Below are 15,140 nucleotides of genomic sequence, written 5' to 3'. Positions count from 1 at the left end.
TCTCATTTGAGATTCACAATTAATATGATATCCTAGTGGGTGCAGTAATAATTGTAGAAAAATTAATAGGGGTGCACTGATTGCGATTTAGAAAAAAGAATCTAACCTGCCGATTGCAATTTTTTGCTGATTCAGAATTATTATTATAATGTCCTTCTGTTAATTAAAACCAAACTTTAAAACATTAAACATAGCCTATTAAATAAATAAGTATACATATTGGTACAATTTAGGATAAATTAAATAGGTTGTTGTGAATGTGTTGGGAGCAGCTTTTCAGTGGCTTATTTAAAACTTTGTAAATAGACTAGGCTACTGTTGACTGCTCTCTGCAGCTGAATGAGTTGCCTTTCAAGCTAGAAAAAAGCGCTAACTTCCTGTTCTTACCGGCTTCAAAATAAAAGTCAACTAACGTTTGGCTAATAACAGGCTTTTAATGTGAAGGCGCACAGGAAATGTTATGTTTGTACACGCGCTAACTTAACGGCGGTAATGTGCCGTTCTCCTTCCGGTAATTGCCGTTGGTGAAGTTTTTATACCTAGAATCGCTGCACCCGCACAGATCCCGAGCACACATCTTTCACCAGCCAAAGTGGAGGGTGGACTCAATAACTTACTCGCCTAAGACTCATTTACCCGCAGTGTTAATGTAGAGCCCTCTAAGCAGTGTTGTGCATCTCTCCTCTGTGTTTCAAAGAGACAGCATCTGCTCATTATCAACCTGTCGCACGAGTGCTAATGGGTTCGTATTCATCATCGCACGTGATCAATTTCAGTAGCAAATGCGATCAAAACTGTCGCACTGTACAGCCCTGAAGTCTAAGTCCAAGTCTAGTCTAAGTCTAAACAAAAGAAGTGTGTGCATGGGTGCGTGTGTGTAAATGTAAATATAACTAGTTAAATCTAAATCTAGTCTAAGTCTAGTCTAAGACTAAGTCTAAATCTACATCTAGTCTAAGTCTAGTCTAAGACTAAATCTACATCTAGTCTAAATCTAGTCTAAGAGCCTAGTCTAAGGTCTAAATCTAGTCTAAGACTAAATCTAAGCCTAGGCTAAATCTAGTCTAAGACTAAATCTAAGTCTAGTCTAAGGTCTAAGTCTAGTCTAAGACTAAATCTAAGCCTAGTCTAAGTCTAGTCTAAGACTAAATCTAAGCCTAGTCTAAGGTCTAAATCTAGTCCAAGACTAAATCTAAGCCTAGTCTAAGTCTAGTCTAAGACTAAATCTAAGTCTAGTCTAAGACTAAGTCTGAATCTACGTCTAGTCTAAAACTAAGTCTAAATCTAAGTCTAGTCTAATTCTAAATCTAAGCAAAAGAAGTTTGTGCGTGCGTGTATGTGTGTGTAAATGTAAATATAACTGGTAAAGTCAAAGTCTAGTCTTAGTCTAAGTCTAAATATGTACAGGACACAGTCAACAGGACAACAAGCATTCTCAAGAATCTCTGAGTCCACCTTAAAATATGACATAAAATCAAACTTCTAGGGAGTTTAAGTTCACTCAAAACTGTATGAACGGTAGACAGTGGCAGTATCAGTGACATTGGAAGGTCTCGCTGCCGTCAGATGGTGGACGTGATTAGTTTTTCCATGTGTCCAGGTGGTTGACATCATGCGTGTGAATGTGGACAAAGTCCTGGAGGAAAAACATTCTGAACCAAAAATAATAAGTTGGCACAACTTAATTTAAAAAAAATTTTGTTATGAACTCAAAACTTGAAGTTACATTTCAAATGAATGATAAGTTATCCCAACAAAATATAATTAGTTGGCTCAATTATAGTTAGTTACATAATGTAACAGTTTAAGCCTCAAAACAAAAAAAATTTAGTAAGGAGGACAGTTACCTTAACAATGTGAGTTATATCATTTCTTCAGTATTTTTAGGAGAAACATGAGAAAGAGATAGCAAGTGTACAATACTAACGCAAACTAGACCAAATCAACTAGGGAGTTTAAGTTCACTCAAAACTATATGAACGGTAGACACTAGACAGTGGCAGTATCAGTGACATTGGAAGGTCTCGCTGCCGTTAGATGGTGGACGTGATTATTGCTTGTTTTTCAAAAACATGTAGTAGGTAATGCATATCTGTAGTAGATACTAAAAATAAATGTAGTAAGTTATGGATATCTTTGTAGTAGTTAGTTAAAAAAAAATAATTATTAGTCAATTGATGATTTAACATTGAAGTAATTTTTTCAAGCAAATATTGCCTAGCCATCACTTCAATATGAAGGATTTGTATCTTCCCTTTGTCACATATGATACACTAAATATTTTGCAGTTGGACTGAAGTACATTTGCTGTGGCATGTTTTCACAACCAAACTAGTGAGAAAAGAAAAATGAATTTATAGTGAAAATCATTATCATGCAGCCCTTTGTGCCAGTGGTAACGCTGACACTAATGATTATTTCCATGATGATTACTTATTTTCCTAACTAATCATTTGGTACATGTTGTGGACATTTTATATTTCTGACATTCTGTAATAGAAGACTAAACTCAGAGAAAAATACAATAAGACAAAACAACAGAGTTACAGAGTAAAGTTCCAACCTGCATGGTCAGCCCCCGACAGGACTGACACTATATTTTGGTCAGACAGAGTTTTAAAGCCCTCTTCTACAACAGGGGTGTCAACTAACAGATGGTTAATACAGGTCCTTCTCATATAATTAGCATATTGTGATAAAGTTCAATATTTTCTGTAATGTACTGATAAACATTAGACTTTCATATATTTTAGATTCATTACACACAACTGAAGTAGTTCAAGCCTTTTATTGTTTTAATATTGATGATTTTGGCAAAAAAGTGAAGAAAAACCAAAAATCCCTATCTCAGAAAATTAGCATATTTCATCCGACCAATAAAAGAAAAGTGTTTTTAATACAAAAAAGTCAACCTTCAAATAATTATGTTCAGTTATGCACTCAATACTTGGTCGGGAATCCTTTCGCAGAAATGACTGCTTCAATGCGGCGTGGCATGGAGGCAATCAGCCTGTGGCACTGCTGAGGTGTTATGGAGGCCCAGGATGCTTCCACAGTGTTGGGTCTGGTGTCTCTCAACTTCCTCTTCACAATATCCCACAGATTCTCTATGGGGTTCAGGTCAGGAGAGTTGGCAGGCCAATTGAGCACAGTAATACCATGGTCAGTAAACCATTTACCAGTGGTTTTGGCACTGTGAGCAGGTGCCAGGTCTTGTTGAAAAATGAAATCTTCATCTCCATAAAGCTTTTCAGCAGATGGAAGCATGAAGTGCTCCAAAATCTCCAGATAGCTAGCTGCATTGACCCTGCCTTTGATAAAACACAGTGGACCAACACCAGCAGCTGACATGGCACCCCAGACCATCACTGACTGTGGGTACTTGACACTGGACTTCAGGCATTTTGGCATTTCCTTCTCCCCAGTCTTCCTCCAGACTCTGGCACCTTGATTTCCGAATGACATGCAAAATTTGCTTTCATCCGAAAAAAGTACTTTGGACCACTGAGCAACAGTCCAGTGCTGCTTCTCTGTAGCCCAGGTCAGGCGCTTCTGCCGCTGTTTCTGGTTCAAAAGTGGCTTGACCTGGGGAATGTGGCACCTGTAGCCCATTTCCTGCACACGCCTGTGCACGGTGGCTCTGGATGTTTCTACTCCAGACTCAGTCCACTGCTTCCGCAGGTCCCCCAAGGTCTGGAATCGGCCCTTCTCCACAATCCTCCGGGTCCGGTCACCTCTTCTGGTTGTGCAGCGTTTTCTGCCACTTTTTCCTTCCCACAGACTTCCCACTGAGGTGCCTTGATACAGCACTCTGGGAACAGCCTATTCGCTCAGAAATTTATTTCTGTGTCTTACCCTCTTGCTTGAGGGTGTCAATGATGGCCTTCTGGACAGCAGTCAGGTCGGCAGTCTTACCCATGATTGCGGTTTTGAGTAATGAACCAGGCTGGGAGTTTTTAAAAGCCTCAGGAATCTTTTGCAGGTGTTTAGAGTTAATTAGTTGATTCAGATGATTAGGTTAAGAGCTCGTTTAGAGTACCTTTTCATGATATGCAAATTTTTTGAGATAGGAATTTGGGGTTTTCATGAGCTGTATGCCAAAATCATCAGTATTAAAACAACAAAAGACCTGAAATATTTCAGTTGGTGTGCAATAAATCTAAAATATATGAAAGTTCAATTATTATCATTACATTATGGAAAATAATCAACTTTATCACAATATGCTAATTATATGAGAAGGACCTGTAGAGTAAACAGGTCTCAGGGGTTTATTGTGGTCAGCCACAATAAACCTTAAAATAGTTTAGGCAACTGTTTTGTCAGCACATTCTTAGAGGAAAGGCACATGTGCCAAACTGATGTGATATACATATATAAAAACCTGATCAATACGATGGTTACAAATACATTTGCCCTCACAGTACATACAATTCCTAACAGCATTTCCCAAAGCACAACTTGACTCTTTTGTACGACCATGTTGCACAACTGTACTTAAACTTCTGAGCAATTCGTACTGCACATACTGATGATTCTTATCCTGGTATCTTTTTCATGTGGAGGTGGTGGGCAGTTCCTGAGAGTTTGAGCAAGTCTTTGGGATCTTTTCAAAAAGTTGAAAGGCAGATAAGACAAAGTATAAAAGTCAAACATGAGGTCATACATTTAACATCAGTGCAGTGATTTATTTCTTAAAATGTTGCATTTTTAACTGCTACAATACCTTGTAACATTTTCATAGACAGACACAAACATACAAGTCAGTTAAAACATCCAAAACGGTGCAGAGGTTACCTGAGGTCATTCTAAGAAAATATAATTTTAAAATTAATTTGCTAAATAAAATGGCTTTCAAAAGTAAGAAAAAGGTGCAGTGGGTAATTGTGCGTATGAAAACTGATATTACAGTACTTCATTAAACAAAATGTATCTGTCTTAAGTTATCTATCAAATATCATTTAGAAAACATACATTAAGTGGTTAAAAGTTACAAAAACTTTTGAGTTTCTCTTGCATAAAAAGTAACAAAAAAACAGGTTTAAGGGGCCAGGCTGTCTGCAGAACATTCTAGTAACACAGAAAGCCAACACTTAAGTCAATCCAAACACCTGAGAAGGCACTGCAATTTAGTATGCAGCCAATGAGTCAAACAAGAGGCATCTGAAGCATTCATTCCTCCCAAAAAAGGAAATTGTGTTGTGTACATTTTACTGTTTTTAGTCCGTTCTGATAAAATATAACCTTGATAAAATCTTTGTTTGAAAAACAAAGTGTTCTATTAGGTCACCAATTAAAAACAATTTTAAAAACTACATGTTGACGTTTTAAAACCCTGTGACTTCAGACCCAGCCCAGAAACTACTGGCATGTTTCAGCCTCTCAAAGTCTCATTGGGGTCAACTCCTAGAACATAAATTATTCATTTACCATAATCAGTAAGTAACAGAGGCAACTGTTCGTCAACCAGCCCCTATGCTATTCAGTAGAATATGTTGATTGACAATGAGCTTGACAAACCAGACGGTGAACAAGCTTCACTTAAAACAGCTGCTTTGCCTTGATCCTAAAGTCAAAGAAAGTCAGAGCATCACCCAGCAGTTTGAACAAGCTCCAGCTCATTCAGACAAAGTATCATTTCAATTTTCCTGCCTGCCAGTCTTCCTGATCGATGGTATTATGAGCTTCAGCGTCCAGGGCTTTCCTCCTCTGAACAAGGCGGTCCACCAGGACCACAAACACAGCAGACGAGATGAGGCAAAGGCCTGAGAGGTAGAAGGCAGCGCTGTAGTCATTGGTCTCGTCCACCAGCCAGCCTGCAACACACACACACACACACACACACACACACACACACACACACACACACACACACACACACACACACACACACACACACACACACACACACACACACACACACACACACACACACACACACACACACACACACACACACACACACACACACACACACACACACACACACACACGGGTATGGAGACTTTTGTGAAAAAAAGGTAATGGATTCAACACTTCTTAGATATTCAAGAGTATTTCAGCAGTGTTTTTGTTTATCTACGACGTGGTTCTGTCAAACCAAAGTCCAGAAAATTAAATATCTGCTTAGCCGATTGCACCTGAAGCTAAATAACTATGCACACAGTCAGGTCTGTCCTGTATGACAATGTTAATAAGGTCAAGGTTAAGCCCAGTGGGCAGGAAGGAGCTTTGTATGTTTCTCAATGTCAGAGAAAAACCGGCTGTTGTGAATCTTTGCTCTGTGACAGCTCCTGGCACCTCATGAAGTGCCCCCGACTCCTGGAACAGCCTACAACATCAAATTAAAATAAATACACTCATATCTGTTAACCAATTTAAAGTTATTATTTTGAATCAGCCCCACTCCACTTGTAACTGTTTTAATTAGGCTATTGTTCTGCTTTATTCAATTGATCTGAATGTTTTAATTGTTGTTGTCTCTTTGTAAGCTTGTTGTGTATTCTCATTGTATATCTTGTATCTGTAATTGACTCGACGTCATTGTAAAAGAGGGTAACCCTCAATTGATCTTTCGAGAATAAATAAAGGAAAATGAATGATTACTAATCACAAACACCCATGCTGGCTGATCTCCTCAGCTATATAAGCTGTAGGACTCAGCCACTTGGGGTCTCCCTCCCTTGATGTATGGTTTGTTTTGTTTAGTTAGTTTTGCTTTGCACATACATTACACTCTTCACTCACACAGACACAGCACCCATTACTGATTACTGACATTCATGCACCACTTAGTAACTTACGTTAAACTTTGTTTAAATAAATTATTATTTGGTTAAACTTAATTTCTTGTGTGGTTTCCTCATTGTCATTCCCTTGAGCCGGGCTATGACATGGGGGCTCGTCAATAAGTGGTTGGATTGAGTAATTGAACAGTTTGGAGGAATCACACAGGACAGGTTGGTAGTTTGTTTGGGAGCAGCTTCTTTTAATGGGGGCTACGTCAAACTAATTTGGTAAGTTGTTCAGTGATGTGTAAAACTTTTGGTAGTTAAACTGGTACTTGCTTCATCTAGCTTACTCTATAGGTATTATGGTGAAGGAGTTGGGGTTTAACCTTAGCCTGGAAATCCAGACCCTGATATCTTGAACAGCAAATTTAATTTGCCAGCGCCTAGTGGCAGGTCTGGGAATGCCAGGCTAGTTTAACCTTGCATAATGGAGGAAATCAGTCTGGGCAATAATTGAAGGGACTTATTAGTCTTGGGATTAAAGGTGTGCAGTACTGGGAGGCCGGTTAGTCTTTGTTAAATCAGTTAATTTGTGCACTAGTTAGTATATTTTGGAAGCTCTTTTGTGGTTTAGTATTGTAAAGCAGGAGTGCATGGTTGGGGATTGAGCTTTGTGTCTGGAGTGGGTAATCGGCTGAGGCTACACCTGTGTAAAATAACCTACAGTATGAATAAGTTTCTTATATTATTTTTTTTAAATATATTTACAGGTCTATAACTTATTCATAACGTCCTAGGAAATTTCCTGGATACCTTTGTGATTTTGTTCTAGTTAATTATAGGGAAATATTTCAAAATATATTTTCAGTTAATTGCCGAGCTAGAGAGTCTTAAGTGGACAAAAAGGTGCGCTGAACATGCACCTTTTTTCACAAAAGTGTGAAATTATCTTCAGAAAAACCATAGTATAGTGATCATTGTTATACCATATTGTCCAAAAACAAAGACAGAAGCATATTCACTTTTTTGCCCTCTACCTCACAAACTTGGCTGAGACTGCTCACCTGCAGCAGGTGGACCGATGAAGCCGCCGATGCTCCTGAACAGCATGAAGAGCCCCAGTGCGTTGTCGAAGCCCTCCAGGGTCACTATGTCCACGATGGCTGTGACGTGTAGGGCCACCACACAGCCAAACAGGAAGCCGTACAGAGAGGCAAACACCACCATGGCCCAGTAGTTATGACTGAGAGGCAGCAGCAGGAGAACCACGCCCAGTAGAGTGACAACCATGGTGAGAAGCTGCAGGTTCCTCAGCAGCCTCATGTTAGCTATCCAGCCACAGACCAGCCTGCCTGCCAGGTCTGCTAAGGCCAGCACAGACAAGATGGAGGCCGGCCAGTACTGATCCATCCCCAGACTGCTGGCAAAGGGCACCACGAAGAGAGGCGGGATGAAGAACCCTGCCGCCGCGAAGATGGCAAACAAGATGTAGAGGAAGAGTTCGGGTTTTCTCATCAGGGAACACTGAAAATAAAATGTCTTCTTTGGCGGGAGCACAGCAGCGTCTTCCAGGCCGTCTTTGGTGTCCTGTGGTGAGCCCTGGTCTGTCTCCAGCGGCCTCATGAGAGCGCCGCACACACACAGGTTGAGCTGAAGGCCTCCGATGATGAGCAGCGAGCCCTGCCAGCCGTATGACTCGATCAGCCACTGGAAGAAAGGGCTGAACATGACGGAGAACACACACTCCCCGCAGCTGGCGATGGCGTAGGCCATGGGACGCCACTTTACAAAGTAGTGGCTCACCATGCTGTTGGCAGGGATCCATGCGAAGGAAATGCCTATTCCTAGAAATAGAAGATGGAACTTTTGAATTTTTTTTCTTGAAAGTTATTATATAGGGGAGAACGGGGTAATTTGTCATACGGGTTGGTTGTCACAATCGTTATATCTCGGAACCAGAAGGCGCTGTCTGTGAAATTTTGGTATGTAAATATCCAGAATTGGGATCAGAGGTCACCCACATAGTCTTCCTTGGAGTTAGACTGCTGAATTTTAGGTGAGACGACTGTTTGTGTTTTTCATGTCAAATTGAAAATATTTAGCTCCTCAGTATTTTTCTTCTAGGCTTTTACACAATGGGTTTATAACAAAACACTTGTTACCCATACAAAGTGTGACGGGTAAACTATAGTTTAGATTGTGGTTAGCAAGCTAATTAGTTGTCAGATGGTTGTTGGCCTTGATGCTAGCAACAAATTCAAGTTGGGGTTGGTCGTCACATTTTTTGGGGGGGTTGGTTGTCACATGTTATCTCAAGGCTGCAACCAGAAAAGGAACCCAATAACGAAATAAATGGTCAAGCTATATCCTCACACCCAGACACCCCAGAGAAGGAAAGAATAGAGCAGGAAAAGGCAGCTAGCATGCAAAAGAAAAAAGGGCAACAAAATCAAAACAACCCAGTGCATCCCAAACTCGACCAGCTGCCAAGGCTACAGTAAGTTATGTAGGCCTATTTGTCAACTTGACAATGCAATTAAACTTTCAAATTTAGTTCTACTTTCTTGCCTTCTTTTTAAGATGATTCCCATTAAGATAACATTGTGACAAACAACCCCATAGTGTTTGACAACCGACCCCTTGATGGGGTTGGTTGTCACAATGTGTAAGGGTGTCTTTGATGATTAATTTCTTCTTTATTACAATAAGATAGAAAAAGTGAGGGGTACACATTTCAAGCCAACACCTTAAGCTTCAATTTAATGTAGGAATGACTATTGAAAGCTGTTTAGGTGATAAGCAATTCTCACTAGAGTAAAAAGTGTGCCTACTTACCCCGTTCTCCCCTATCTATCTATCTATCTATCTATCTATCTATCTATCTATCTATCTATCTATCTATCATAGCTAGTAACATGCACTAAAACAAACCTTAATCCAAAACAAACATTACCCCCAGCTTAAACAATAAATATATATATTTATTAAATATATATATTATATTATTAAATATATTAAATATAAATATATATATTTATTGTTTAAACTGGGGGTAATGTTTGTTTTGGATTAAGGTTTGTTTTAGTGCATGTTACTAGCTATGGTGGGCCCTCTTTTGTTTACATACCCTTTGTTAACACACTAGTGTACAGAGCCTAGGCTGTGCATTAACACCAGATGTTTTAACACAAAGTGATTTTGACTCCACCTTTAATCCTGAAATCCCCTGCCGGTTTAGGTTAGAAGGTTTAGTGTTAAAACACTGAGACCAGATGACCACCAAGTTTCTCATGAGAGGATTAAACAAACTCCCAGAACACTTGAGGTCTGCTGCAACTCTCAGCTCTTTTAAATCAAAGACGAAAAGAAGACTTTTCTGTTTCCCTTTTAACCTGTCATTTTTTTAATTCGCTTTTCTAATATCTCTTAAATGCAATTTCTTATGTCTAATCTTTATGTATGTTATGCACTTTGGATGTCCTTGTGTCTGAATTGTGCTTTATAAATAAACTTCAGAGGAAAGATTTAATTTGTCGTTCCTCAGACTAAAACTCACCTAAAAGGGGAGTAAAAAGAGTGTCAAAGCTTTCAGGGGTGCAGGGTATGTCCTGAGTGTGCTACCTTGCAGGATCCCCATGGTGACGTAGAGCCAGGGCAGACTGAGGTCCAGAGATGCCAGCAGCATCCCAGAGGCAGCCAGCAGGCCTCCCACTATGATCACCACTCTCTGGGAGAACTGGATGGTGAGCACACTGGCCAATGGAGCTGAGAAGAAAACAGAAAACAGAAAACAGGAGCCCATAAGAAACGTATTGCATGAAAGGTGGAATTGGAGATTGTAGAGAATGCTTGTTGTCAAAATCAGTGACAATACCTCCTCATGATCCCCTACCTGTCTGTGCTGTGTGTGCCTGCAGAAAAAAAACATATACAGACTAGGCTCTGTAAACAGGCATTTTGCTAGCTATTGCTATGGTGGGCCCCTTCTGTTTATGTGCCAGTTTACAGAGCCTAGGCGATTAAATAATTAACACCAGTTTTCTTTTCCAGTGCGCGTACACACACACACACACACACACACACACAGGTTAGGTTGCATGCGTCGGCACTCGGCAGGTCAACATACATTCAAAAAAAGAATAACAAAATGTATGCTGGAGACTTGAGGAGCAGGTTGTTCTCTTGGTGAAAACATGACTGTGGTTTCTTCGTATCCTCTTCCCATTACTACTTTTCAAAATAAAATACCCTGAATATGTATCTAGTTACTTTATATCATAAGTTGAATCTGTACATACTGAGGCTACATTCTAGCATACAGTGTACCGTTTGTGCATTATCCTTCATCTATACACTAAATCTACCTCTTAGTTTGGTCTCATAGAAAACCCTGTTCTATGAGGACCACCACCAGCTCCCTGCGCCAAAGTGGACCGAACTGGCCAATCTGATCAGACAAAAAAAACACAGACACACACACACAGACACACAGACACAGACACACAGACACACACACACAGACACACACACACACACACACACACACACACACACACACACACACACACACACACACACACACACACACACACACACACACACACACACACACACACACACACACACACACACACACACACACACACACACACACACACACACACACACACACACACACACACACACACAAAATGCTTTTACCTCCAAGGTGGAACATGGCGATGGTAGTGGAGGTGACCCAGGAGGTGGTGCTGGTGGGGACTCCAAAGTGACTCTGGATGTCCAGGAAGAAGAGGCCAAAGTTCTTGAGCACGGCAGCAGTGAGGCCCATGACGAAGAAGGCTGACGCCACCACCACCCAGCCATAGCCCCCGTCAGGAGGGCCGGCTCTACTGCTGCTGCACGCCATCTCTCCACCAGCTACTCAACAGCTAGGCCGCTCTCTGCAATCAACTGATAAAAAGACTCCAGGGTGAAAATATGAAAATGAGCATGCAAAACGCAAAATTGCACCTGTACATGAACCAGCACCTGCTACCTGCCTTGACTAGTTCAAGTTGTATGTTGTGTTTACTTGCAAATTGTGTATCTGAATGCATGTCCTCTACGAGAAATTGTATGTTTATAATTGTTCTGTCCTAAATGTTCAATAAAATAAGTAATTAAATAAAAAAATAAATTAACCAGCACCTGCAGGGTTCGACATAACGTATAGCCCGATGGCCCGGGGCCAGTAAAATCATATGCAGGGCAAGTTGATTGGCCAGTCACTGTCCCGCCCGGGCCAGTGACTGGCCAATCACAGTTCAGTATCTTTTTGTAGACTACCTTTTTTGTAGACTATCATGGTTCATTGAAATGCGCGTTGAGAGTCGTAATGAAAGCAGTGTTTATTTAAGACTCAATATAATAAACCTAATATTAAATATATTTTTTAATGGACAACCGATGCGTGGGCGTTTTGACAGGTGGAGCAAGAAGCGGGTGCACTCTCGCTCCGCTGGCAGAGCTGCCTACCGTCCGCCTGCGAGTCGACAAATCAATCGACTTGCTTTGCCCCCTTTCTTTCTTCCCACAGCAGAGGTTGAGGTGCAGAAAGTGATAACTGCGCTTTTCCTTTATCTGCCACCGTAATGTTACAGTATTTGCATACAAGCCCCAATGGTAATACAAATGAGAGGCGTTATTTAAACGCTGTGAATGCGTCTCCGGTGATTGTGTCGGTTGTAGACAGAAACGAACGGAGGGACTCCGCTCACTGTACAGTTCCAATAGTCGCGCAGTTTGGCACTGTGTTTTCAGGCTCGAGACATTCAATCAGATCGCGGAAGTCTTTCCCATTGAAATCGCTAACGGGGAGAATATCCCCGGTTATTATTTTAGCCACAAACCACAGTTCATCTGCGCGGCGGCTCACTCGCTGGCGAGATCACACGGTGAAACGCTGCTGTGATCGGACGAACGCATTGTGTGTTTCTAAGGTGATTTAACGTCATAGTCTCAGACGAGCGTTTAACTTGTGCTGCATATTTTGCACTGCATTGTTTTTATCAATAGTTTGAAAAAATGGTCCCACACCGGACTCTTATGTGAAGCAGACACTTCATGGAGAAGTGACACTCCTGCAGCGCGCTCACGACCAGACGTGAACTCACATACACGGTGAAATATCCCATTAAAAAAACGGCATAACCCCCTGATTTTCGTATTTCTATTCTATTTTTAAAGTCAACTTGAGCGCAAGTGGAAAACCGGTCATTCGGTCGACACATTCACATCCCTAATGCATATAGAGAAAGTAAAAAACAGCCTACCACACCACAAAGAATGATCAGACCTTCATCTCTTATATTTTTTATGTTTGAACATGACTTCTGCAGGTGAACTATTCATTAAACTGCCCAAATTCAAGAATAAAAACAATCAAAAATCATAAAATCAAACTACTGGACTTTAAAATACTGGCCGACTCTTTCAACATACTTTCAGTATAGGCTTCTAATTCAATATGTTTGCCTGGTTTTATATTATGTGTATGAGCAATATCAACATTTCATATAATTAACTAAAATAAAAATAACCAAATCTAAAGGGAATATCTATACTGTTACAGTATAGATATTCCCTTTAGATCTGGTTATCTTTATTTATTTTTCTAATACAGGTAGTATTATAATTATTGACACTAAATTATGAAGAAAAAAAAAGTGTGTGCAGGGCCAGTGAAAATATACAAGGGGCCAGTAAAACTCAGATCCACTGGCCCGGCGGGCCAGTAGGAAAAAAAAGTTATGTTGAACCCTGACCTGTAACAAACTGTGTCAGATACAGTATACAGATCACACATTTTTTCTGGTTAACGGTTTTCAATGTAAGAAATAAGAAAGCTGTGTTGTCTATCTTTTTGCCTTTACATGTTTTGATAGAATGGAATAACAGTGATGCTGACATTGCAATACAAAACACACCAGCTCAGTAATAACTCCTACTTTCGTGGCATTCTGTAATATTAGGCTACTGATTCTCCATAAAGGAAAGAACACACAGCAAACACCAGCACCACCAAGTAGGCTACGAACCTCAACACCTTGGCTTCCAAAAACAGAATGCAGTGACCTTTTCAACTAAGACATACGATTTGGACTGCACTACCGACAACACAGTCAAGGTTTCCTTCAAAGTATAGTTAATTTCCATCAGACACATAGGAAAACGAAATAGAAGAACGTTTCTTTTCCAACCTCAATTTGTTTTGCAGCTTAGCTTCTACTCCTGACGTCCTCAAAAGTGTGTTTCTTTTACAAACACATCTTTCCTTTTTAGACTGCGCTGAAGTCACATCGGCAGTGCGCTGCTTTCCAGGAGTTTACGGTACTCGCTTTGGGTTTAAAGGAGAGAAAATCGCCGTTTCAGCGCAAACAAGCGTTAAAAACGATGCCTGAGATGGTATCAGGACTTTCCTGAATAAGCAGCCCTGCACACAAGAGTTAAGACTCGCTTAATCAGCTGTGAAAAATGATCATCATTAGTGGACCAGACGTCCACCGGTGAAGCGTCCTTCATCTCTTTCGAGTAACTGAGCTGCGCGCGCAACATCCTGATTTTCAAAATAAAGCTAGGAAAATGAGGCAAAGACTGTAAAGCTTATATCACAGGGAAAAGGAGAAAATGCATGATTTTGTAAACATTAAAGAGAAATTCGACTTTTACAAATAGAAACACATTTTAAAACCTGTTTTCTGCTCAACTAAATATTGGGGTAAATACAATACAATGTAATGAGTTCAATGTAGCTCACACATTTTAATATATGGTCTGTCTGCAACACCAAATGCTGCAAATTAGTGTGCTCCTGTCCCCTTTGTTCCCCCATTAAATCATTATAAGTCGTGTTACTTAAACTTAACCTCATAAAAGCAAAAAAAACAAACACACATAGAAAACATAAACCAGGGAAACAGAATTATCATGATTAAAATATCACAGCTACTTTGGTTTCACCAGGCACATCCTCAACTCAAAGCTTCACTGAACACCTGCAACTTGTAGCCGATTTGGATTATTTTTGGGGCTGAATTTGCGAAGTTGTGGAATCTTCTTTTCGCCAGGAAAAAAACACAAAAACAGCTGACGTAAAAAAAAAAAAAACAACATAATTTTGACTTTCTCTTCCATGAATTTGATAATCCTTTAAGTTTTTTTCGCTTGCTCAAGATTATAAAAGTATGATACTTTGCACTTACATAAAGTGGAATTGGAGTATTAAGTAACAATAAATACATTAAAGGGGTCACACAACTGTAGTTCGTACTAGAATCCATGTTGCCAGCACTGGTGCCAGCTAAAGATATACATATTAAAAATAGTTTTTATATTTATTGCTTAACTATCATTTTTTGACAGTCAATT

The 15,140-nt window shown here is 40.1% G+C and overlaps 1 protein-coding gene across 1 annotated transcript; it reads right to left on the bottom strand.

The window, feature by feature from the left end:
* Nucleotides 1–4,749: 4,749 nt before the first annotated feature.
* LOC307267855 (monocarboxylate transporter 12) lies at nucleotides 4,750–14,280 on the bottom strand. The gene is made up of 5 exons (XM_080050295.1): nucleotides 13,973–14,280; nucleotides 11,433–11,684; nucleotides 10,353–10,496; nucleotides 7,796–8,575; nucleotides 4,750–5,816 (listed from the first exon to the last, which is right to left on the bottom strand). The coding sequence occupies exons 2-5, from the start codon at nucleotides 11,638–11,640 to the stop codon at nucleotides 5,635–5,637; spliced, it is 1,314 nt and encodes a 437-aa protein (XP_079906421.1). The 5' UTR covers nucleotides 11,641–11,684; nucleotides 13,973–14,280; the 3' UTR covers nucleotides 4,750–5,634.
* Between the last annotated feature and the right edge of the window lie 860 nt (nucleotides 14,281–15,140).

The sequence above is a fragment of the Ammodytes marinus genome (genome assembly GCF_949987685.1).
Source record: "Ammodytes marinus genome assembly, chromosome: 2".
NCBI lineage: Eukaryota > Metazoa > Chordata > Actinopteri > Uranoscopiformes > Ammodytidae > Ammodytes > Ammodytes marinus.
This window is presented reverse-complemented; position numbering and strand designations above follow the sequence as displayed.

Bases quoted from the DNA above. Each gene is read 5' to 3' on its own strand.
- LOC307267855 (XM_080050295.1), bottom strand. From the start codon at position 11,640: ATGGCGTGCAGCAGCAGTAGAGCCGGCCCTCCTGACGGGGGCTATGGC. The intron at 10,497-11,432 runs GTAAAAGCATTT...TTTTCTTCTCAG, and splicing joins CGCCATGTTCCACCTTGGAG to CTCCATTGGCCAGTGTGCTC. The intron at 5,817-7,795 runs GTGAGCAGTCTC...TGTGTGTTGCAG, and splicing joins CATCGGTCCACCTGCTGCAG to GCTGGCTGGTGGACGAGACC.